Below are 26188 nucleotides of genomic sequence, written 5' to 3'. Positions count from 1 at the left end.
ACTTTGATTACATGTCAGCTTATAAAAGTCTTATTTTTGTAAGAAAATTTAGAGTAAAATATCTCCTTTGAAAGAGGACATTTAAAAAGACCCATAAAAATAGGAGTCAGGAAACAAGGAAAGACAAAAACACTTCATTTAATTTATCTAGAAGATTTAAGATAGAATATTTTTGTGTTGGTCTTTAACTTTTAAGCACTGTTCCATTTGAACCTTAAAACAATATACTTCTCCACAATCTGGAATGTGACAGATCTTGTTACTGTAAAGAGGAAATCATTAGGAAAGAAAGAATCTCAGGCACATCACAAACAGTTCAGAAAAAGACTGTTTTAAAGCAGATCCGTATTAGAGGACTCCTATAAGTCATACATTAGTTTTTTTAGAATGACATGACTCATCTTAAAACTTGTATTTGTGTTTCAAAAACGTTTAGAAATATTTACAATGAAGTGAATCCCCAGTGTCACCTAGAAAAAGGAGGTGGCAGAGTTTTAGAATATTTCTCCTACAAGTATTTATTCAAAACATGTTTGTTGAGGGCTCACTATGTAAGATATCACAATTGGATCGTAATATGAAAATCAATAGGAAATAAGACTTATCTTCAGGGAGATTACAGTCTGATAGAGATACTAAGTTGTTCACAGATAATTATATAAAAAAATAGAATTCTATGAGCCATGTATTAGGGGCACTAAGTACCACAGAAGCACAGAGGAGGGGATAGAGCTCTTGTTAGTAATACCAGGACAAGTTTCATGAAGAAGGTGAAATAAGAGGAAAATATTGGGAAAACAGTGAACTGAACATGTATGAAGTAAACCAAAATATTTCTGGAGGACTTACTGGGTACAGTAAGGAATCAGGGAGGCTGAAGAGTCATCGAAAACACTGTGAGGAGGGAAGTAACATTATCAGAACTGAACTCTAGAAAGATTAATCTGAAGAAAGTTGAAAATAGATTAGAAAAGAAGAAAAACCAGAGAGAAGGAGACTTATTTTGAATTGTATTTTGGCAGGGGGCAGAGTAGAAGGTGCAGGTAGAGGGAGAAGGAAAGGGAGAGAGAGAGAAGCTTGAACAGGCTTCACACACAGCACAAAGCACAAGGCTGGGCTCGGTCTCAAGACGCTGAGATCATGGCCTGAACCCGACTCAAGAGTCAGACACTTAACTGACTGAGCCACCCAGGTGTCCCTAGAGAGAAGGAGAACTGTTTTAGATCAATCTAATAAGAAGGCATGAAGGGATGCCAGTTATCCAGTGTGATATTGAGAGTTTTAATAAAATATATATTTGGTTCTCATCACTGTTTCCCTTGGAATTTCCTCAGTGATGGCAGCTATAAAAGTGTCTTCTGTTATTTTAATAAGATGACCTTTGGACAGATTCTAAGAATGGGGGTTTGTTGCCAGTGAAGCCAATTATATGATCAGGGGGATGGAAATTTCAGTTCCATCACCATCTCCCCGAAGGGGAGAGGGCTTGTAGGACTGTGCCTATGTAATGAAACCTCCATTAAAACAAAACAAAACAAAACAAAACAAAAACCATTGGAGTTGGGGGAGCTTCCAGCTTGGTGAACACATGGACATTTGGGGAGAGTGGTGTGCTCCAAGAGGGTGTGGATGTCTCTTCCAACATACCCTGCTCTTGCATCTCTTCCATGTGGCTGTTCCTGAGTTCCATCCTTTTATAATAAATCACTCATCTAGTGAGTAAGCGGATTTTCTGAGTTCTGTGAGCCACTCTAGCAAATTAATTGAACCCAGGGAGTTCAACTGAGCCTACAGTCCATAGGTCAGAAGCATGGATAGCAACCTGGGCGTGTGACAGACATATGAAATGGGGTGGTGGGGGGAGTCTTGTAGGACTGAATGCTTAGCCTGTGGAATCTGACTCTATCTCTGGGTGGACAGTGTCAGAATTGAGTTGAATTATGTATGGGACACGAAGGTGGTATCCCAAGAATTGTTTGGTGGTGTGGGGGTAGCACCTCCCATCCCAATCACACACATTGGAACTGGGTCCAGGAACCCAAAGATTAGATGAGAGGGAAAGAGGCCTGGGATTTAGATAGTAAGAACAGGATCAAGAGGAATATGGTTGTGCATAGGATCATAGTATATAATACTCAGCAGTCCTTCAGTAGAATTTAAGCTAGTAATTAGTAGCTATGTAAGGGAGAACTAGGAACATTTGTTGCTATAGCCTCAGTGCTTAGCACTGAGCTTGACACATAACATTCACTAAAAACCTTTAACTGAATTCCTGCAATTTGAAGGTGAGGAAGGGTTGGCTATCATTTGTGTAATTGTTACATTTCTATCAGAGATGTGGTTATACATGTTATGTCCACCCAACCTCTGGTGATGATGTGGGTTTCTTGTCATAATAGATATTTAAATAAGATGCCAAACAACATATTTCCTAATAGGGAATTGAAGTTTTAAAACATTAATGATCTCCATTATTGCCTAAATGGCTTTCGGCTGTGTTTCACCATCAGAAAAGTAAGTTCTTTCCATTTAAAACTAAATGTCCTGAAATTGTCCTAATTCAATACTTTCCCATTTCTAGAAAGAGAGGACCCATAATTTTAAAAATCATTCTCTTTGTTTCTCCATAACTAAGTTCCTAGGCCAAATAAAGGAACAAACTCTTAACTGGGATAGAATTTCATAGGGTATTGTGTCAGGAAACAGCTTTTGAGGGAAACACTATTGATTAACTTGCAACCAAGTTTGCTGACTTAGTGGAAAGACTGATGTCAACTATGGAAGGTAGTGATCTTCTTCTCCTTCTCCTTCTTCAGATTTTACTTATTTTAGAGAGCAAGAAAGAGAGCTCCAGGAGGGTGAGGGGCAGAGGGAGATGCATACTCCCTGCTGAGCAGGAACCTCTGACTCTGGATTCCCAGATCATTACCTGAGCCAAAGGCAGATTCTTAACCCATTGAGCCACCCAGCTGCCCCTGGAAGGTGTAGCCTTAACAATGTCTGTTTATTTAAAATGCCATTGTTTGCAAAGCAAATATATGACTGCCTCCCCCAAAATCCCACCACATACTGAATTAGATATACTTGATTCAATTCACTTGATGGATTGTTATCTTATATATTTATTTATTTTTGTGATCAGTTTCCTGATTTGTCTGTTTTTTCCAATTTTCTTGAGATACACAATTGACATAAGACATTGTACAATTTTAAGGTGTAAAATAATGATTTGATATATGTATATGCTGCAAAGTGATTACCAAAAATGTTCAGTCAACACCGTTGGTGAATTTTTTTTTTAAGATTTTATTTATTTGACAGAGATCACAAGTAGGCAGAGAGGCAGACAGAGAGAGAGAGGAGGAAGCAGGCTCCCCGCTGAGCAGAGAGCCTGATGCGGGGCTGGATCCCAGGACCCTGAGCCGAAGGCAGAGGCTTTAACACACTGAGCCACCCAGGCACCCCTGTTGGTGCATTTTTAATCTGATCATATTTCTCGAAGCCTAAAACTAATTCATTGGCAATAAAATCATTTTGTGATATACTCCCTTGATACTTTCTACTTTTATAAAGTAAAGATATGTACTTCCCTCAGGAATTAAAACAACAAAAATATATAGTTCGTATCTGTAACTGTGCTTATATTATAACGCAGTCCATGCCATCAAGGAATTCCTAATCTGGCTAAGGACATAAACACATAAAAACTAAATTTTTGTGTAAGAATATGAATAAAGTCATACAGGAAAACAGAGATGCAAATGATTATGGCCTGTTACTTAGGAGGATACAAGTTAGGGTGCCAAAGAGGAAAGAGGTGAAGATGGAAAGTGGATTTGGCCTGAGGTACTATGTAAGCAAGAGTCAGAATAGGCTTTTAAGTAAGCACCTCCAGGAGGATCATGTGTGTATTTCAGAAAGCCCGTACTGGCTAACAGCCAGTGTGGGCTTTGACCTAGCCCAAGTTTAATTGTTTATTTTCCGCAGCGTTTGAAGTGTTGATTGAACTCTTCCTCCTTTCTGCGTGAAGTCTGACCTAGTCCAAGTATGAACTTATTGGAAGTAATTTCGACAAACCAGTACTAGTTATCAGTGTATTAAGTATTTACGCTCCAGGAGCCCTCTACAAGCCTACTGTTGACTACGCCCACCTTTTCAGAGATGCTGAGCTAGTAAACTGAGACAAACGACCTGAATGAACTGAGATTCCAACTCTTAAACGTGGCATATACTTTCCAGAGAGGAGAGGTAGCCAAGGTTATCACCTAAGCCCATGGCTGTGGGACTGGAGAGGAAATAATTGCCCTAAAAGATGTGTTAGAGGCAGAATCAAAAAAGATTTTTGAGGACAAAATTGACTTTGAATAGTGAGGGAAAGAATCTGAAGATGCAGAGTTGATAATTTTTTGGGGGGGGGGGTTGGCTGACACTCTACTCGGGAAGGGCTGGGAGAAGGATGATCATGAATTTCCTTTTGGAAAGATGGTTTTGAATTGCTTTTTGGGCACATCAGGGTGAAGAGACCCAATACTGAGCAGTATCTTGAATAGGACCGAAATCACACAAGGGAACAAAATAACCCTGACTCAACAAAGGCACCCTGGGTCAAGTCCATTTTTAAGGTGGAAATGTCAGAGGATAAGGTGGAATAAGATGGAAGATCCAGGTGAGGGTGATGTCAGGGATGCCAACTGCAGCAGCGTCCAGAAAGGAGGAAGAGAAGGAAGGTGGAGATCGCAGAAAGCAGGAAGAGTTCAATCAGCACTTCAAATGCTGCGGAAAATAAGCAGCAATTAAACCCCAAGGCCCGTGGACAGGGAAAGAACGTGGCTCCGCACACAGCCCCATGAATGACGTTAACTCAAAGCTGTGTCCACTCAGGGCTGTTCACAGCCACCCGGTGGGCTTCTGTTTCTTTTTCACGAGAGGCCGGGTTTCCCACTCGGGTTCTCCGTCACCGCCCGCCCCTTCCCTCCCTTCTTCCACGCGGACTGCGTCCGGCTCCTCCACACACCGACGTCGCGGGGCTCGCCTCCCACTCCCCTTCCCACCCGCCGCCTCTCGGCGTTTCCATGGAGACGTTCTCTTAATGAACCGAGGGACAGGGCCTCCAGGCGGGAACGCGACCCGGCGGAGCCCGAGCAGCGGCGGGAAGAGCTGGAGCCTCGGTCGGCGAGGAGGCTGCGAGGAGCGCGGGGCGCCAGGTGGGGTGCGGCGGCGAGTGGGCGCCCCGCCGTCTGCGCCTGCCCCGCCCCGCACCTGCGCGCGAACCGTGCAAAGCGCGGGCGGCTGCGCGGCGGGGCGGGCGCGGACTCCAGCCCGCACCCGCTGCTGCGCTGGGCGTCCCGCGCCCGGACCTCTGGGCTCTGCCCTCCGCGCGGTCCCACGCTCCCACCCCCACCGCGACCCCAGCGCGGCCATCCTTACAACCGGAGGCCTTTTCTCTCAACCCTGTTCCGCGCTCCCTCCGCCCAAAGTGGGCTCCCGCGGCCTCTTTCTAAACCAGTGCGCCCCAGGGCAGCCGCTCTCTTTCTCCGTCCCGGGCGCGGCCCCTGTGACTCCACAGATTTGAATTTGAGCGGGGACTTGGACTTGACGAGCAGGCAGCCCGGAGAGATCTTTCCACGTTGGCATTCCTAGGAGGGGGCACAGCTTTCGCAATGCTAGTTCTCACTTGGAGAGCTGGCGCGGGAGGTGGATACCGCAGCCCCGCGGATAGTACAGTTACCTCAGGTTGGGGGGAAATGAACAAGGTTAAACATTGCACTTTTGTGCAGGTGTCTGGATTGGAGTATTACGTATTTTTTAACGGGGTTGACTTTTATCTCAGGTAAACAGCGTGACAGGAACAAAGGATTTTGTAGGAAGGAATTCGCTTTACAGTGGGCTCTCTAGGGGTTTTAAAATGGATCATGGGTACCTGTTTAAATATTATCAGTTTTAGAAATATGTATAATACCAAGTCTGTTAATTTTTTTCCGTTATATCTTTCGTTGAATGGAAAGGTCTCAGTTACCCAGAGAGTTTAGATTCCTAGGAAAAGTGACACAAGCTTTTTAGATAAATGTGCTTTAAAAATAAACTAAGTTGAAAAGACTTAAATGTTTTTCCCAGTTCGTCAATAGTTCTGAAATATTTTTCTTAACGATGGTGTAATATTAAAATGTGAGAAATTACTTCCATGAAGTAGCAGTGTGTAGGTGTTCTAAATTTCCAACAATTAAGATTAAATAGTTTCACACAATGTGATACAATTTCCTGTAATTGCCTGATAATTCATTTTATTTCTAACACCTCCTTTATACTTAATTATAGCAGCTTCTAGAAGCAAGTTACTTTGTAATTTGTTGGAAAATACTGGCGATTCCAGTTTTATTTGATGGAGGATATTAAGCAGCACCTACTTATTAATGCTTTAACATTCAGTTGGATGAACAGTCTAAATTGAAAAGATGACATTGAAGTGATATACATACACATCTAAAGAATGTCCAATGATTTAGTTTTGAGGCTAAAAAAATACATGTTTAGTTGAGCTGAATATACTTTATTTTTCAGATGGAGAAATCAATTATTCTATTGCTCTGGTTACAATATGTTGTTAAGGTAAGACATTTTTGAGCATTTAAAAAAAAATAAGTAGTTAGGGGCACCTGGGTGGCTCAGCCAGTTAAAGCCTCTGCCTTGAGCTCAGGTCATGATCCCAGGGTCCTGGGATCCCTGCATTGGGCTGTCTGCTAGATGTTGCACAGATTTGTACATGTAAATGGCATCTGTTTTCACTGCTTACACATTGTGTTGGGAAAAATCTGTGGGAAGAGAGATCAGAAATTGGTAAGATTCATGGTGTAGTGAGGCATTTTAAAGTTATTTTTGGTAGGAATTTTGATTAAGTATATCATTCTCTTGAGGTCTGAGGTCTTTTTTTTTTTTTTTTTTTTTTTTAAATCATCTAAGGAATACATCTCTAATCCTGTGGTCTAGCTGTTTTGTCTCAGTTGCTAACATTTTCTTTCTGTAGCAATAAACTGAATCTCTAAAATAACTCAGAATCAAGCATTTTTTACTCTAACTTATTTCTGTTGCAAGTGTGTTATCAAGAATGTCTGTGAAATAATTTAACTCTGTAGCCATTATGATCAAAGTACATAATGGACACACCAGGAGGGTGTGCTGTGCTTTTCCTGTGATTTTGAGTCTCTTCTTTTCTCCCTGACCCCAGGAACATGGTATTTCCAACTTTGAGAAACATGGATCTTGAATTTCCTTGCTTTCATTTTTACTTATCTTTCTTAAGTCATTTTCAAAATTATGTTTACAAATAAAGTATCCAATGGGATGTTACCTAATTCATGTTTAGAAATTGAGATTGCTGAGATACTTTTCAGTTATAATTTGACATATTATGGGCTTCATTTTTGTAAGTTTTCTAATAAAATAGAAGTGGTTAATAATAACCAAGAATGCATTTTTATTATATCTTTACAGTTACTTTTCTTTCCCATTTCAGATCTCAAAAAGTTTCTGTCATATGCCAATGAATAATAAAACAACAGCAGTTTTTATTGAATGGGATGAATTTCCTAAGGCAGGAAATCCTGAATTTTATTTTTTAAAATACCAACTTGTTAATAATTTTGCTGAAAAAGTAAGACTTTTTTTTGACTCTGATAAAAAGTAAGCATAATGTAAATGTATTGGGACTAAATGTCACATCATAGTAGGAATTTGATGGTTATTGAGATTCCTTTTTCTCCAATTTTATTGAGATAATAATTGACATATAACATTGTATAAGTCTAGGGTCGCCTGGGTGGCTCAGTTGTTTAGGTGTCTGCCTTCAGCTTAGGTCATTATGCCAGGGCCCTGGCAACCAGCCTTGCATAGGGTTTCCACATAAGGACCCTCCCTCTACCTGCCTCTCCCACTGATTGTGCTCTCTCTCTCAATATGTTTTAGATATATTTATTTATATATAAAATATATTACTATAAATATATAATATTTATAAATATACATAATAAATATAATAAAATATATAGGTATATATAAATATATAAATGCATAAAAATATATAAATGTATTTATTTAGATAGAAAGCCACCCATGCATACCAATAAAAAATTTTTTAAAGCAAACAAACAAAACATATATAAGTCTAAGGTATATATAATTTGATACATTTGTATGTGTATGTATATATGATATAATGATTTGATATTTGTATATTGAAATGATCTGACATTTGATATTTGTATACTGTATATTGCAAAATGATGACCACAGTAAGTTTAGTTAATATGTATTAGCTCACATAATGACAAGTAGCTTTTTTCCTTATGATGAAAACTTTTATGATCTACCCTGGAGCAACCTTCAAGTACACAACAATATTGTTACTTATTCTCATCATGTTCTACATTATATCTCCAGAAATTATTTATCTTATAATTAGAAATTTGTATCTTTTGGTTATCTTCACCCAGTATTCTCTCAGCTCTGGAAACCACCACTCTGATCTATTTGTATGATTTTAGTTTTCTTAATTCTACATATAAGTGAGATCAGTATTTGTCTTACTCTGACTGATTTCACTTAGTGTAATAATACCTTCAGGGCCCATCCATGTCGTCACAATGGCAGGATTTTCTACTTTTTTATAACTGAATAGTATTCCCCTGTGTTGTGTATGTCTGTGTTCATTATATATGTTGGGTATTAACCCACTATCAGATGTGTGGTTTGCAAATATTTTCTCCTATTCCATAGATTGGCTTTTTCTTTTGTTCATCTTTTCTTTTGCTATGCAGTTATTGGGATTTCTTACTCTTATTTCATTAGTGTGTGAAATGTGAGCATTTTATGAAATATCTTCAATAAGTAGTCAATCAAATTACCCTTGAACTTTTTTATAGGAATGATTATATTTTTAATAATTTATATGTTATACAGAGAGTAATTATTTGAGGTAATATCATTTTATGTAAAAATAAATATTTTATGTATATATTTGTATTCTATTCGAAAAATTGCTTCTTACAAAAGAAATATACAAAAGTCAAACTTTTAATGAACATACCTGACTCAGTTAATAAACATTCCTTAAGCAGATGAATCTAATTATTTACAGAATATCAAAAGCATTCTTGTAAATCCACAAGAGCTTTCAAAATCAATAACATTAGAGGAAAATGAAGACTATCACATCATTCTACAGTCCCTAAAATATGGACAAATTTTAAGTGAAAAGTCATTTAAAATCCGTAAGTAATATATATTTGTTGTTTGTCTGTATTGCCTAATTGTAAAAGGAAACATTTTATTACCAGGTAATCTGAATTTTGTAGTAATTAACAGTCATATAATGGTACAAAATTACATCATGATGATAGTGTTTTGTGTTTTTTTAACATAGTGTAAATTTCAAAATTTAAAGGAAATTATAAATTAAGAAGAATATTTTAATTTCTGACATTTGATGTGTACTAATATGAATAGATAGGCATAGCAGAGATGTTACATGCAATCTAGATTATCTAAAAATATTATAATGCAGATTTGTAATCTAAGTCATTTATTTTAAGCAGGGGACAAGAAACTCTCATATAGTCTAGAAAGTATTTTATAGTAGATAATTTGCTCTCCTATCATAGTCATTCTTTTGTGACTCAACATCTTTTGTGTTTCATTCAGTTTTATTTGAATCCAACTAATTATTGTTCTTGACTTTTTTTTTTTTTAGGTAGTTTCTCAACTAGCAATATTAAAACAATAGTGACAAGCACGAGTGTTTCTTTTAATTGGAGTGTACTGTCTTCCAATGACATTTCAGTGTCAATATCTCTCAATAATTCTTCACAAATTATGCCAAATAATGTTACAGTTAATGAGTGGGATAATTTAAAACCTAGAAGCCTATATACTTTTAAATTTGAATTTAAACAGTTGTATTTGGATTTTATAAATATATTGCAGAGACTGGATGTTCAAGTAGAAACAGGTATGCAAATATCGGGTTCATTATTAATATATTATATATCTTGTAGATACTTGGTAGATGTATTGTTCTTTTCAAAAGTGGCTGAGCCAAGTATTAGCTACAGGAAATTGCTTGTAAGTGAACCAGCATAGTTCCTTTTTTCTAACTATATCATCCTGGTATTTGACTGATTTATTGAACAAGCTGGATTTAGAACTTAACAAGCTGGTTAAGAACTTTGTTTCCTTCCACCACTTTTTAAAAATGAAACCAAGTGGGTTCTCTTTTCTTTAGTTCTGGCAACTATTGATAGCTTTTTTTTTTAAGGTTTTTTTTTTGTTTGTTTTTTTGTTTTTTTAACAGAGAGAGACACAGTGAGAGAGGGAACACAAGCAGTGGGAGAGGAAGAAGAAGGTTTCCTGATTAGCAGGAAGCCTGATGTGGGTGGGGCTCGATCCCAGGACCTTGGGATCATGACCTGAGCCAAAGGCAGACGCTTAACTGACAGCCACCCAGGCACCACTATTGATAGGTGACTTTAAAATATCAATGAATGGTCTTATCTTTAGGTATTAATGGATCCATTAAAATCCATAAAAATATCAATGAATGGTCTTATCTTTAGGTATTAATGGATCCATTAAAATCCATAAAAATATCAATCTTTCATCCTATATAAGGCTTCTTCATTATTCATCCCCAGTCGGATGTGACCAAAATTTGGAATATTCCAAGGGATAAGGGAATGTATGTTTAACTTCTTTGTGGCTTCCTAGATCCACTTCCTTCCTCCACATGGTGAAAAAAGATTTAAGAGAAAAGGAGAGAGTCATAGACCCCTAATAACAGCAACACACTGGCTATTTTAATACCCTGTATAGGAATAAACTTTGAACTCCAGTATACAATTACAAGTGAAAGAGAGAAACACGTCAGCAGTAAGAAAAAGATAGTAAGGTAATTAAAGCATCCCCTCTTCCCATCTCCTTCTCCTCCCTGTGAAAAAAGAGGACAACAGTTTGTTCAAAAGATCCTTCTTACATCTCCCCAATATGTTGGGTTGAAGCACTGATAAAATATCTACTCTCCGGGCACCTGGGTGGCTCAGTGGGTTAAAGCCTCTGCCTTTGGCTCAGGTCATGATCTCAGGGTCCTGGGATTGAGCCCTACATCGGGCTCTCTGCTCAGCAGGGAGCCTGCTTCCCCCCACCCCCTGCCGCCTCTCTCTGCCTGCCTCTTTGCCTACTTGTGATCTATCTCTGTGAAATAAATAAATAAAATATTTTTTAAAAAAATCTACTCTCAATAGGTTGATATTTTCCCCAGTCTTTCCATGGTGTATAATCTTAGAGAAAAAGTCCAAGTGTTTTCTGGAAAGTGAACCCATTTGAAGTCAAGTAGCAATAGCAGAGAGCAGAATTCTTAGCAAGTGTTATATCTAGTTCTCTAAAATAAAGATAAACCTGAAAAGTCTCTAAAATAAACACTTAAAATTTCTCCGCCAACATAGCAGTGATAGAAAGGGCAAACTAAAGTGATTTAGAAAGAAAAGAAAAAAATCTGTGGTTTTATTTTAATTAAGTTATAATTGGACAATAATTCTGCATAATTAATTCTTAGAAACTACTTAAAACTATTTTAATTGTTTGTAACCCATTTGCTACTTGAATAATAGCAACTTTAGTGCTTTTACTGGTTTGGGAGAACTACAGGGAAAGTGCACAATTAATGCTATGAGGTTTTCATGATTAATTACTATAAATGTTAAGAAATGTACTAATGAAATGTTATATTACTGAATTCATCTTTCACAAAACATTTTTCTTTCGGTAGGTTCATGTTCACGAGGATGGCTAGCATTAAGAAACAGTTGTTACAAAATTAGCAAAGAGAGGGTGCCATGGAATATAGCCCAGCGACGCTGTAGGTTATCCTTAAGTTCTGCACACCTTGTGGATATAATAAGTGAAGAGGAAAAAAAATTTATAATTTCACTTCTCAGGTCAAAAAATCAGATAATAATATGGGCTGGTCTTAATGACTTGAAGGTTAGTCAATGTAAAGAAGTGCATGTATCATGATAAAGCTATGTTTCCTTCCTTCCTTCCTAATTCCTTCCTTCCTCTCTTCCCCGCCCCCCACCATTCTCTTCCTTTCTCTTTCCTTCCTTTTCTCCTCCCTCCCTCCCTCCCTCTCTTCCTTCCTTCTTCCATCATGCACTAAAAATTTAGAGTACTTCTTATAAGCCAGACACTGTTTCATTCTCCGTTTCTCTATCTCAATCTTTCCCTCCCTCCTTGCCTCCCCATCACCTGTCTTGAGAGCAGTTTAGGTTCATAACAAAATTGAGGGGAAGGTCCAGAGATTTCCCACCTACCCTGTCTCCACACATAAATAGCTTACCCCGTTATCAGCATCCCCCACCAGAGTGATACAGTTGTTAACAATCGAGGAACATATACTGACAACATTGTAATCACCCCAAATTCATAAGTTTACATTATGGTTCACTTTTAGTACTGTATATTCTCTGGGTTTGGATAAATGTATAATGACATACACTGATTATTTTGGTATCATGCAAAATACTTTCATCAACCTAAAACCCTCTGTTCTCTGCCTATTTGTCTCTTCCCACCCCCTTCACTCTCTTTGTAGGCATCTATTTCTTCCCATGATCTTGTTCTAATTTTGGTCTTCCCCAGATCTGTTTTAAATGTGGGTGATGTCATCCATTTCTTATTTACCACCTAGCTCAATTGTTCTTATGTATTTACGTAGCCCACTTTTCTCTTCTGCGTTCCAGACATCAAATTTTCTTCTTTTTTAAAGAAGATTTTATAAAAAAGATTTTATTTTTTTATTTGACAGAGAGAGAGAGCACCCACAGGCAGGGGGAGTGGCAGACAGAGGGAGAGGGAGAAGCAGGGTCCCCGTAGAGCAAGGAGCTCAATGCGGGGCTCGATCCCAGCATCATGGAATCATGACCTGAGCCAAAGGCAGGCTCTTAACTGACTGAGCCACCCAGGCACCCCTATCTTATTTGCTTCTGATTATCTCTTTAGGAATTTTCCACAGACACTTCAAGATTGCCCAGACTGTCCTTTCCTTCCCACCAACCTGCTCTACTTCCTCTATTTCTCACCTCTGTGAAAAACAGAATAATGTGAAACTGAAAATATGGAATATAGAAATTTTGTTCATTTTATTTTTTTATTTAAAACATCCAGGTTCGTGCTTGCTTTGGCAGCACATACACTAAAATCGGAACGATAAAACATCCAGGTTCATGAAATTTAATTTTACTACAAGAGTTATAGAAAGATCTAAAGATCTTATGCAATACCAGTGAAATAAGGAATGTGTGATATTTTCTCCCAACATTCTTATCACTATGGAAAATCTCATGAAATTTTATTTTGTAGGAAAACCCAAGACGTAGCATAGTTACCTCTGTCTACTCTGTGTTTTCTTCTTGATGATCCATTTATTAAAAATTTCCTTCCACTCAAAAATAAATCTGTTCTCTACCAGATAGCCTGACCTCTAGAGACCCAAGGCACATCAGTTTGATACAATCCTCCCCCCCCCCCCGCCCCCGTGGAACTTTGCATCAGCTTGAGGAAAATTATTGACAGTCTTTTTTTTTTTTTTTTTTTTTTAGATTTTTAAAATTTCTTTGAGAGAGGGGGTGAGAGGAACAGAGGGAGAGACAGTCTTAAGCAGACTCTGCCCTGAGTGCAAAGCCTGACCCTGAGATCATGACCTGAGGTGAATCCCAAGAGTCATAGCTTAAATGACTGTACCACCCAGGTGCCCTTTATTGACAGTCTTTAATCACATTTTCATCATTCTCTTTTGGGGCCTCCTTTATCTTTTCACAGTCAGGGAATGAAGTTCTAATAAAGATTCCTCAAATCACAGTTCATGTCTGACTCTCCCAAGCCGACCTCCCAGCATGCCAGTCTCTTTTCAAGTAGACCAGTGAGTGTATATATATCGTTGTTTCCTGCTGTTAGCATGATTGTTATAAACTGTTAAATTAGAATGTACACTTCCAGTAGTTCTTGTTACTGGTTTCTGGTATCAGGTTCAGGTCATATGGTCATGACAGCCAAAGCGAGGGTGCCCAAGGTATCATGAATGGTTGCTGTGAATTATTCAAAGGGGTCTAAGATACAGTCTCTGCTTTTATGATACTTAAAAATAATTTAGGAGGTAAATGAAACATCAAAGTAACTATTAAGAAAAACTTCCTTTATAATAATAGCTGAGTCCTATAGTGTCTCCTAAGTGCAAAGCGCCATTCTGTGTGATTTACTTGTATGCCATATGAGGAAATTGGAGCACAGGGAGTTAGCTTGCCCATGTGGACATGCATCAGAGTCTGCTCTTAACCATTATATTCTATAACCTCTACGTTAAGCTGGTCTCTTGAGGTTAACATCAAAGTCACCTCCTGGGTTATAATCCCTGTGGCAGGTAGTGAAAGACATCACCTCATTCACTCTTGCTGAATAAGTATGAGTTTGTTACTCAACTTTGAGGATAAAGACAGTGTCTTATTCATCATTCTATCCCAGCTTCCAGTTACGGCCTGGCACTCAGCAGGAATGTGATGAAGGAAAGATTAATAGTTCTGTCTTCCAATCTAGAAAGTTTAAACCGGTAACTCTCATTTAGTTCTCACAACAAATTTATGAGGGAAGTACTGTTATTGTTCTCATTTATAGATAAAGGAAGATGGAGCTCAGAAAAATCCTGGTCACACTGCTAAGAGATGACCCTGCCAGGCTTTGAATCTGTGTCAGTCTGACCAGAGCTTTGTGCCCTGACCACTTACGTGTACTGTCTCCGATCCTCTGTCTTTTTGCTAAGCTGCAGCCCACTATGTCCAGTTTTTCAAGGAAAGAGTATTCTTCTATTCTGTTAGGTGGAATTGGAACAGATTGTTTTAACATCTCTTACCTGTGAGCATTGAGGTTGGTGATACTCACCAGTGACATCCTGTAGTAGAAAGGTATCAACGACCTCCCTTGATGCCTCTGGCTTATTCAGTGAGCTGAAATAAAGTAACTAATCTGTAATGAATAGTGGGGTCTATACTTGGCATTGTGTTGGGTCTTTACCTGCACTGCCTCTGTAATTAATTTAGAATGTTGGTTCTATTATCACAGCCATTTTATGGATGAGAAAATAAAAGCTTAATGCGAAGGCGCCTGGGTGGCTCAGTGGGTTAAACTCTCTGCCTTTAGCTCAGGTCATGATCTCAGGGTCCTGGGATCGAGCCCTGTGTCGGGCTCTCTGCTCAGCGGGGAGCCTGCCTCCTCCTCCTCTCTGCCTCTCTGCTTGCTTGTGATCTCTGTCAAATAAAATCTTTAAAAAAAAAGCTTAATGTGGGACTCAGCAATTTGCTTGAAGACATAAGGCTAATGGGTGAATAAAAGTGAACTCTGTTTCTGGCTCCGATAATTCATGACAGATACATATATTTGAAGATATGACACCTATTTCTTGTTCTCGGCTTAATTTGTACATCTTATTTCAGAAGGACGGTCATCTCACATGGACAGATGGATCATCTTTTGGCCTTAAGAAAAATGAAACCTTTTCTTTTCCAATGCTACCCAAGAATGAAACCAATTGCTACATTTTGCAACAAAATGCAACTGGATCAAACTATTTCTATACAAGATTTTTCTGTTATGTTCCACTGCCATATATTTGTAAATATGAACGTAATTATTTTTATTAATATTCTTATACCATGTAGCTCACTGTCATTATTGTAAAGATAGAATTATGATTTTTAATTACAAACAATCCTCCTCTGTATTTTTTCCAGCACCTTCTCTGCAGGAAAACCTTTTGATCCACATAAAGGATGTTGGAACAACTGAAGTTGTATTTGGTTGGCATAATCGGAATTTTTGGAACACTTTGAATAAGTGGCTAAAACTGGGATATAAAATTATCATTAAGTATTATTTAGATTATACAGAAGAACAATATTTTGAAAGCATATCCCCAAATACTACAGAAAAAACAATTACCAAATTGTTTCCTGGCCATATTTACAGATTTTTACTCTTTGCAGTAAATGAATGGGAGGCAAGAACTATGTTAAGTTCAGTATTTATTGTTGAAACACGTAAGTTACAAAATCTCTGAAAATGTGATTTTTCAGTTATTGAATATCATAACCAGCAGATATTTCCTGAGGGTTTGGTATTTTCTCATAACACTCTTGACCTAGATCTTTAGCCATTTTAACCATTAACCATTTTAAATTACAGTGGATCTGTTTATGTCTTTGACTTTGCTATTAAACTAGATAGCCATAAGGGCAGGAACTATATCTTACTTGTCTTAACAACACAGACTAGACTGGTGTCCAGCCCACAGTGGATAATTGAGACATTTTTTTTTTTTTGGAACTTAAGTTTTGATATGTACTAAGAGCAGGAGATAAACGGACATGCATTGTGGATTTGGGGAGACATGCAATGAAGAGAATTAGTAAGGAAGAAAAGTAAAAGCAAACAAAAGATAGCAAAGTGTAGGAAAATGTAGGAGCCTAAATTATCAATCACTTAGTGATACATTTAATAAGTGCTTTCTAGAATTCAGAAGATGGGTGATGGGAAGACTCGTGGAAAGGGGAGGCTTAGCTTCAAACTTGAAGGAAAACACTGTGAGCAAAAGTATGGAGACAGCAGTTTGTGGGGAAAGAATAGTGTAGGTTAACTGGAAAAGATTTCCTCAGGCATGAAGGTAAAAACAGTTGGAGTGGTGAAGTGTACCAGATTTGGGAGTGCCAGGGGTGTGAATCTCAGATAGTTGGACTTGACCTTAGAAGCATTGGAAATCCATTAAGTGCAGTTTCTAAAACTCGCCTTACCTTTTACAAAACACTTTTAATGCATAATCTCACAAAGGTCGTACCTCAGCCCTGGGAGTAGCTATATAGAAATGAGAAAACTGAGCTTCGGAAAGGTTAAATAAACTGACTAGAGGAACATGCTTTGTTAGCCACACAGGAACCCAGATGGTCTTGTTTTAACTCTTGAGCTATTGCTTCTAAAGAAAGGATAGAAAGGAATGAGTGTACTCTGTGTGTGTGTGTGTGTGTGTGTGTTTGGAGGTTAGGGATGGATATGGGTTTGAAGTTGATATGTGCAAGGTGCTTTTTAAAGAAAATTAATCTGGAAGGATGGATTAGAAAAACCACTGACTGGGATTGGTTGAAATGCTTTGGTGTAGGGAAAGATTTCTGCAAGGATGAATACTTGAGGTCTAGTGATGACAGAAATGAAGAATAAGGAATAGGAAGTCCCTGCTCTCTAGTCTGACAGGGCAGAAGGATTAAGAGGCATTTAAGATATGATCACAGAATGCCAGAAATGCCATTTTTGGTGGTTTTGTTATAAAAATAATGATTGAACCAATAACAGAGGTCAAATGATTTGTGAAGTGCTCTCCATTCCTTATCTCATTTAATCTTCTTAATAATGTTCCAATATCGCTACTACTGTAATTCCCATTGTACAGTCAAAAAAAATAGAGGCTCAGGGAAAGTAAATAATTTACTCAGGGAGTAGAGACATACAGTAGAAAAGCTAGGTCTCAAATCCAGTTTTTCTTTTCTCCAACCTAGAATATTAGGGAAGTACTGAGAGGTGCTAGAGTACTCTGCCACATTATATCACTAATATGATCTATTTTTCTGATTTTTGAAATCTCCCAGGCCCATTATCAGCTCAGAATGTCACAGTGACTCTTGTGACCCCAAAAGAAGTATTTTTACACTGGAATCCTCCAGATCTTATGTCTTTTCACCATTATCTTGTGACTATTTTGGATGTGGAAAACAGCACATCAGAAGAGGTGCTTGTTGAAAAATTCAGCACATCAGTGAAAATTGGAGATCTGAAATCTTTCCATCATTATCAGATATATCTATTCAGTGTTGGGGAAAGAGGAACTTTAAGCTGCTTTGAGAGACCTATCTCAGCCGTTACAGGTAAGCACAGGCCGATTTTGCCTTTTAATAAAAAATTTAAACTTCATATTTTGAAATTTATCTGCTGAAGTTTAATTATGTTGATCCTTCATCAGTATAAATACAGTTAAACATTTGAGTGTTAAATCAAAATTTAGCATAGATTCTATGGACTAAATTCGTTTAGATTTACATGAACTCTTTAAACATCTGCGTTGTTCCTACCAGAGTTCCTAGAAGACATATTTCTTATAATAGCCTTGGCTGGGAAATAAGTTATTATGAAACATGAAGAAGATTAGTTCATCCACTTCTAGATCCAACAAATTGGTCTGCATATTCTTTTACTCAAATTCATTTTCTTACACAGTGTGAGGAGTTCACCTCTAGGGGGCAGTATCACTCCAGGACTTTGGGCAATTGCATTTCTAATCCTTCACCTCCACATGCCAATTTTGAATTCTTGTCTGGAACATAATCATTAGAGTAACCTATCTTTTAATGAAGCAGTAGGTATACTCCTATGAGTCACTTTTTTAAAAAAAAGATTAGAGTATTATATGAAACAACGCATAGCTAAACACTTTTTGGAGTATATTCCTGCGTGTGTAATTGTTTGTAATTGTATTGTTTGTGCATGTGTATTTAACATGCCTATATGCAAAGTTCTTTGGCTGAAATTCCAGTCAAGTCAGAATAGCTAAAATTCAAACATGCTAGACCAAGGTAGGAGAAATGCAAAATGTGCACAGCCATAGAGCAATTAGCCTTCTCATACTTATTGGCAATACTTGCAATACTTTGAAAATAAAACAACAAAAGGTGCCATTTAAGGAGAACTTAATGCAAATGCTTAACATACATGTATTCAGTGTTGCAAATCCTAAGCAAACGTATTTTTTCCAAATGGATAGTAGATAGCCAATTTTTTCTCTTCCTTGAGCTCAGACAAAGCTCCCTTCAATGGATAAATGCTTGGTTGACTCTATTACACTTATGAAGATGATTTTTTTTCTTTTTCTCTTTTTTTATTATATATGCTTCATGTGTACAATATTATAATTCAACATCTGTGTACACTACACAGTGATCACTCAGAAGTCTAGTTACCCTCCATCATGCTGCCCTTGACCCCCTTTACCCCTTTTGCCTACTCTCCAATACAGATCTTCTCCGGTAGCCATTGGTCTCTTCTCTGTAAATGTTTCCATTTGTAACTGACAGGAAGACTAGGAGGATTTCTCATAGATTTGTTCATTTTGAAGTCAAATTAGAATCTTCCATGGCATATACCTGCTTACTAGAGGGACAGGAAGAAGGTACATGTGTGTCTGCACTTTTAATTTTTGGGTCATTTGCTCTGTGTATTAACTGTAAACTGACATAGCAGTGCATATGTGGAAATTAGTAATCCCGTGTTCTTTTATTCTTAAGCTTAAGGCAATATCCTTTTTTCATTCATTATTCACTCAATATGTTATTTTTTTAGTATCAGTAATAGGTACTGGAGATGACTAGTATCTAGACTAGAATGATAATAGGTACTAGAGATGCAAAGATGAATAAAACCTAGCTTCTGACTTTAAAGGGCTATGTGCTAATAGAGTGAGACAAGTAATTTAAAAAACAGTGATAATGCTGTCTTATAGTTGCAACTATAGGGGTTCTGCTCTGGGGACTATGGGCCCATAAGAAGCATCAGTTAACCCAGAAGTCTTCTGGTGGAGTCATGCACTGCTTCAGGAGGAAGAATAGGAGTTAGCCAGGGGGCAGTAGCGAGGCAAGAGGATGCTGTGAGTAGGGCAAACAGCAAGTGCACAGGCAGAGAGGACCAAAAAAGAGGCATCTAGGTAGCCATACCTGGGAAAGCCAGAACTTTTAGAAAGGACTGACATTTGAACATTAGCAAATTGGCAAATAGTTTGGCAAGGCTGAAGTACGGGGGCTTGCAGAGAATCTAGAAAGTGTAAGCTAGGCACAGAATAGGAAGAGCTTTCATACATATTAAGGAGTATATTTTATTCAATAAAATTTAACTTTTATGGATCATGAAGTCTTTTGAGAATGTGGAAAGATTAATGGACCCTTGCCCATAAAAATGCACATGCATAAACAGAAATTTCTGTGAGTAATTATAGGGCTATCACAGACTTACCAGATCTCATCTTTTCCTCAATCTCTGCTTGTGTGTGGCATTCATAGATTTCATCTAAGTCCTGCACTGAAATAAATGTTTGTGAGTTTTGCAATCACACAAGAACAAAGATCTGAAGTTGTTTCACCCTGGAATCTTGTGGGCAGCTTGTCTAATTGGATTATTCTAGCATTCTCTGATCATTTTTATATACATAATTAATTTCATTGCCTCTAGTCAGACTAGCTACAGTTTTGTGAAGCGGTATAGGATGAGCAGATTATGGGTCTGAACCAGAGTGATATTTTCCTGAGAACTAAAAATATGGTCAGTCTTTATTGTGTTGATAGGAAGTGAATCTCAAAACAGATTCAAAGTCAAGTTACAGTTTTTGGGAACAAACTAATTACAAAAATTGTAAAGAATTCTTTGAAGATTATTTAAAGTATAACTACTGAACAGTTTAAAATTACATAAGTATTCTTGGACATAAATTAATGATTGATCTTTGTTTTGGTGAACTATTGAAAGTTCAGAGGAAGTATATGACATGGGATAAACAATTAAGCCTAAAAGGAGGGGATTACTATTTTGAGAGAATTGTATAGTATTAAAAATCACAAGGGTTGATAGTCGTGTAAATTGTATAAGGAGCTAATTAGCCCCAAGTATTTTCTTCAGTTATTATGATCGACTATCAAGAGCTCTCTGATGATTTTCTGTAAGAATAGCAACGACAACCTGGTATCATCCTATTTTCAAATAGATATCATACCTTCAGAAATTTGAAAAGTAATATAAAGTTATAACTATTTCTAGGATAAATACCAGTCTCAAAGTTCTAAAAAAATCTACATGTTAATAACTCCCAAGTGTATATCTTCAGCCTCCAGACATTCCTCCTGAGCTTCAGACTTATATATGTTTACAGTAATACATCTTATTTGGATATCTGATAGACATCTTAAATCCAATATGTCCAAAATGGAACTACAGATGTTTCCACCCAAATCTGCTGTACCTATGACCTGTACTGTCAGGTCAGTTCATGGCTATTTCATTCATCCGGTTGTTTAGGTCAAAAACCATCCTCAGCTCTTCTGTTTTTCTTACAGCCTACACCCTAGCTGTCAGGAAATCCTACTGTTTCTATCTTTGCAATGAATCTAGAATCTGAATACTTCTCCTTGCTTTCCTTATGGTTGCTGTCATCCAGGCCATCACTTTCTCTCGCCAGGAGTCCTGGGCTTGCCTCCTCTGTTTCAACCATTGGCTCTCTGTGGGGTTGGTTATTAACGTTAACACCCAAGTGATTCTTTTACATTTAGGTGAGATCATGCTTCTGCACATAACTGTAGTAGCTACCTACTTTGTTCAAAGTAAAAGCCCATGAAACCTCTGGGTTTCTGTTATCCCCTGACCTCATTCGACTACTTTGTCCTTTCACTCTGGTTTTCTGTATTTGAAGATAACAAGTAAACTCCCACCATGTAAAAGCTTTTATAATAGGTTATAATAGGTTATAATTCTAAGCAATTTTTTCCCCCTGCCTGGAAAACTCTTCTTCCAGATATTGAATATCTGTCTTTTTAAAAAATTTATTATGTTCAGTGAGCCAATATATAGTACATCATTAGTTTTTTGATGTAGTATTCAAAGATGTATTAATTGTGTATAACACTCAGTACTCATCAGATCACGTGTCCTCCTGCATGCCCATCACCTAACCCTATTCCCCTACCCACTCCCTTCTGTAACCTTCAGTTTGTTTCCCTAGAGGCCAGAGTGTCTCATTGTCTCCCTCTCTGATTTCTCCCATTAAGTTTTCCCTCCTTTCCTCTATGGCCTTCTGAGCTATTCCTTATGTTCTACATATAAATGAAACCATATGATAATTGTCTTTCTCTGCTTGACTTACTTCACTTAGCATAATCCCCTCCAGTTCCATCCATGTCAATGTAAATGATAGGTATTCATCCTTTCTAATGGCTGAGTAATATTCCATTGTATATATAAACCACATCTTCTACTTTCTTAACCTCCTTCCAATGCTTAGCTCAAAATCTCATCCTTTCAAAGACACCTGCTCTGGATTCCCTATTTAATACCACAACTTCCCCCCAAAGCCACCTCCTTCCTGGGCTCCCTAGCTTTAGCTTACTTTTTCTTTTTTCCCTTAGCCTAATCATATCTAAAGTACTATATAATATTTACATTTATTTTATGATTGTTTATTGTGTATTTCCACCCATTACAATATAAACTGCATAAGGCAGTGATCTTTGTTATTTTTTGTGCAGGTGACTGCCTGGTATGTTAGTAGGTGCCATGCACATTTGATGAAAAAAGGAATAACCTTGGCAATAGAAACCTTACTCTGATGGAACTCTTAAAAATCTGAAGAATTTGGGGCACCTGAGTGGACCAGTGGGTTAAGCCCCTGCCTTCGGCTCAGGTTATCATCTCAGAGACCTGGGATTGAGCCCCGCATCGGGCTCTCTGCTCTGTAGGGAACCTGCTTCTGACTCTCTCTCTGCCTGCCTCTCTGCCTACTTCTGATTTCTCTCTCCTTCTGTCAAATAAATAAATAAAATCTTTTTTTTAAATCTGAAGAATTTGCCAAAGACTCTAGATTTCCTTAATGTGCAATGTGCTTAATCTTATTGACAAATCTTACATAGTAACAACAAGACATATTTTTCTCTAAAATGGAGTCTATTTTAAGTCATGGTGATGTAGGGATTTGCTAAATTTTACTGTTAACAGGAACTAATATTGGATTAAGACATTTTTACTCCAGAGCAAGAGTAATGCTAACAATAAACTAATATAAGTCTATCTACTTATCTGTTTTTTTGAAGGTATTAATCCTCCTCAGAAGGTTCACATTAAACCTGAAGATGTGGGAGAGGGCAGTATAATTCTTCAGTGGGAATCCCCACCAGATGGCCACGAGGTCTACATTCAAATCAAACCCTCATCAGATATAAGAGAAGTCCTGAAGCTTTTTGTAAGGAATGCTAATAGATTAAAGATTGATAATTTAACCCCTGGGATGACATATGACATTGGAATGGCAACAGTGATGAATGGGAATTTGAGTGAGCTGGTAACCATTCAACAGACTCTAAGTGAGAATCAAATGTTTTTCATTCATAACAGATATCTGCTGATTTGGGGCTATTGTGGAACATTCCCTGACACACCCCTCTGGTAGTAGGTTTTATCTTTTTAAGTAGATTGTTGGTTGCATATCTAATGGTAGCCCAGGACCTGGAGTGGTTTGCATTTCTCTTCTCCCAAGAATGCTTAATGCATGAATTAAGGCAAAGTTGATTTTGATTAGAAACTTGACCCTAAAGCCACACCGCCTAAGTCTGAATCTGGGCCAAACTAGTTGAGTGGCCCTGAGCAATGTATTTAACATATTTTTGCCTTAATTTACCCATTTCTAAAGTGGGAGAAAATAATGGTATGTTCATATTGAATGGATTTTCCTGAGAATAGCTGATTTAATAAAGGTGAGGGCTTAGAACAGTGCCTGACACATAGCTATATGAATGTCTGTAATTATTATTATAAAGGCATGCTGTTGCAGCACATTGAAAGAAAATACTAACAGTATTTAAAAGGCTTAGGGCCAAACCAACGACAAATCTCCATGTTCTTTCTCGAATAAGGTTAATTCATGCCATATGTAATCATTAAAAATCTAAAAAAATAAATTAAAATAAAAAATGCCAAAACAAATCTATTAAGGAAGGAGAAAGAAAAGAAATGACAAGTAAATAAATAATATTTTTAGATATTTATAAATCGTGCTAAACATTAGGAGGGGAAAAAGCAATGGGGTGTGATGTAACTGAAGAGGGGTGGGCGGTTCTGGTGTGGATGGACTGTAATGTGAGTTGCCTAATGGATGAGAAGGAGCCACAGTGTGATCAGGTGGATGAAGGGTGCGGTAGACACTAACACCCGGTGTAAAGGCACAAAGGCTATAAAACAGGGAAACGTTTGGTGTATCTGAGACCAAAAAAGGCTGTAATATGCTGTGTCTAATGAAGAGGGAGAAGAGGAATATGAAATGATATTGCAGAGGTATTCAGGGGTTAGATCACAGAGATCTTATAGGCTGTGCTTTTGAGTTTGTTTTGAGGGCAATGGGAAGCCATTCAGAGTTTTATTCAGGAGAGTGATGGTGTGAGCTCTGTTACAAAAATTCCCCCCGATTGTGTGCAAAGAATGATTTGTAAAGGGTCAGGGATGGAAGTAGGACAGCTGGGTAAGAGTGTCCTAGAATTTAGGGAAAAGATGATGGTGGGCAAGGATGGGAAAGAGCAGATAGAAAGTAGTAGATATATTTTATAGTTTGAAAGTAGGAAGTCTGAGCTTTGGTGATAGAGTGCATGTGAGGCATAAAGGAAGGGTTTTTTTGTTTTGTTTTGTTTTGTTTTGTTTTTACTTGTATCTGATTTGGGTAGAAAGAGGTATCTCTGAGAAAGGAAAGAAGATTAGACCTCACAGGCCTTTTTGGCTAATAGTAGGGTAGCCTGATGGGAAAAATGACTTGGTCCAAAAAATTATGTACCAGTAGTGTCCACACTCAACCACATCAAATCTTACCATTTTGTCTTCCAAAGACTAAAACTAATGAATCATTGAATACTACATCAAAAACTAATGATGTACTATATGCTGGCTAACTGAACTTAATAAAAAAAAAAAAAAAAAGAAGACTAAAACTAAATTTGTCTATAGCTATTCCATACTTAAATTTCTGAGAAAATGTGCCTGAAGATAATTATCATAGGAAAAGGTTAGGAAAAAAGAAAACATCTGAAAAAAAGATATTCCTAAAAAGAAATATTCCTAAAAAAATATATTTCATGCCCAACCCCCAAAATTTTTATTGGCAGAATGGAAGTACTAAAATTAAAATTCATAAATGGAAAATGAACCAACTATTAACAATATGAGGTTAGAGTGTCCCCACAGTGTCTTGGTGCCTAAGTTTTCTCTTAAAAATTTAGATCATTGAATACATTTTTAAATTGACTTCCAGCTCTAAAGTCCTATTTTTTTCTTTGAGTCCAGGGAACTCAGGAGATTTCAACCCTCTGCTATCTAAAATATAAAAATTTTATCTCCCTTTCTAGAAAGTGAGCTTCTTTGAAATCTTACTCAGCCTGGAATCTCCAGGTGTCTGACAGTTCTTAACTCTGTTTAACTCAAATACATTTGTAAAACTGCTCTCTAGCATGCAGGCTGAAACATGATTAACATATATAAATCCTAGGAAAAATGATAGAATTTGGGGGTTTGAAGTTAAGATAGAAATCTTCTTGCCAATGCCCTACCTGATATGTAATTCCTAGCATAGAGCCTCTCATTATTTTGTAAATGCATCCCTGTAATTTTTCTCTATTATAAGACCATGTTTGTTTCCAGAAGCATTACAAAGAGAGCACATCTACTCCCTGATTCACATGAAAGGACATCAGTTGTTTGGAAATAGCCATTAGGTGTTCCTGGTTTCTATAGTTTCTTCTTTTCTGGTGAATTGTCTTTAGTTTCTTCAAGCATATCACTATTTCTTATAATTCTATTAGCTTTTCTATTCTGTTCTTAACCTTAGAAGCACTACTGGTGCCATCAGATTATTTACCATTCATCATTTTTATTTGTCTCAGATGATATATATTAACCTATCCCAAGGTGCATAAATAGAAATTAATTCTCTGTATGCATCCATTCAACAAACATTTGTTGATAACTGTTACCTACCATGTCCCATTTCTCTTTCTTCCGTACAATTTGAGATGGTTAAAGCATAGAGAGACCTGTACCTGTTAATGACCTTTTTCAGAAGCAGAGAAGAAAATAAAACTCACACCTTCATTGACTTCCCTTTTCTTTTTGAAACATATTTGTCCATCACTCTAAATTATCTTGAAAATAACTAGCCAGATTTGATTTCCAGTTATTATGTTGGTGCACATGAATTGTAACATGTGACCTTTGGGAGGAGGCAGTGCTTAGCAGCACCGACCTTGGAACTGGATTGTCTCAGCTG

General features: G+C 37.5%; 1 protein-coding gene across 1 annotated transcript in view; it reads left to right on the top strand.

The window, feature by feature from the left end:
- Positions 1–5109: 5109 nt before the first annotated feature.
- Positions 5110–26188, top strand: part of LOC309870212 (tenascin-like) — a gene marked incomplete at its 3' end in the record, with an annotated part of 61593 nt that continues 40514 nt past the window's right edge. The window contains exons 1-10 of the mRNA XM_082742416.1: positions 5110–5204; positions 6559–6606; positions 7511–7648; positions 9131–9263; positions 9743–10000; positions 11813–12027; positions 15528–15717; positions 15825–16130; positions 17727–18002; positions 22977–23246. Coding sequence (XP_082598542.1) covers positions 6559–6606; positions 7511–7648; positions 9131–9263; positions 9743–10000; positions 11813–12027; positions 15528–15717; positions 15825–16130; positions 17727–18002; positions 22977–23246 — 1834 coding nt within the window. The 5' untranslated portion in view covers positions 5110–5204. The remainder of the gene's footprint in view (positions 5205–6558; positions 6607–7510; positions 7649–9130; positions 9264–9742; positions 10001–11812; positions 12028–15527; positions 15718–15824; positions 16131–17726; positions 18003–22976; positions 23247–26188) is intronic.

Source organism: Mustela nivalis, assembly GCF_964662115.1.
Source record: "Mustela nivalis genome assembly, chromosome: 7".
Taxonomy (NCBI): domain Eukaryota; kingdom Metazoa; phylum Chordata; class Mammalia; order Carnivora; family Mustelidae; genus Mustela; species Mustela nivalis.
This window is presented reverse-complemented; position numbering and strand designations above follow the sequence as displayed.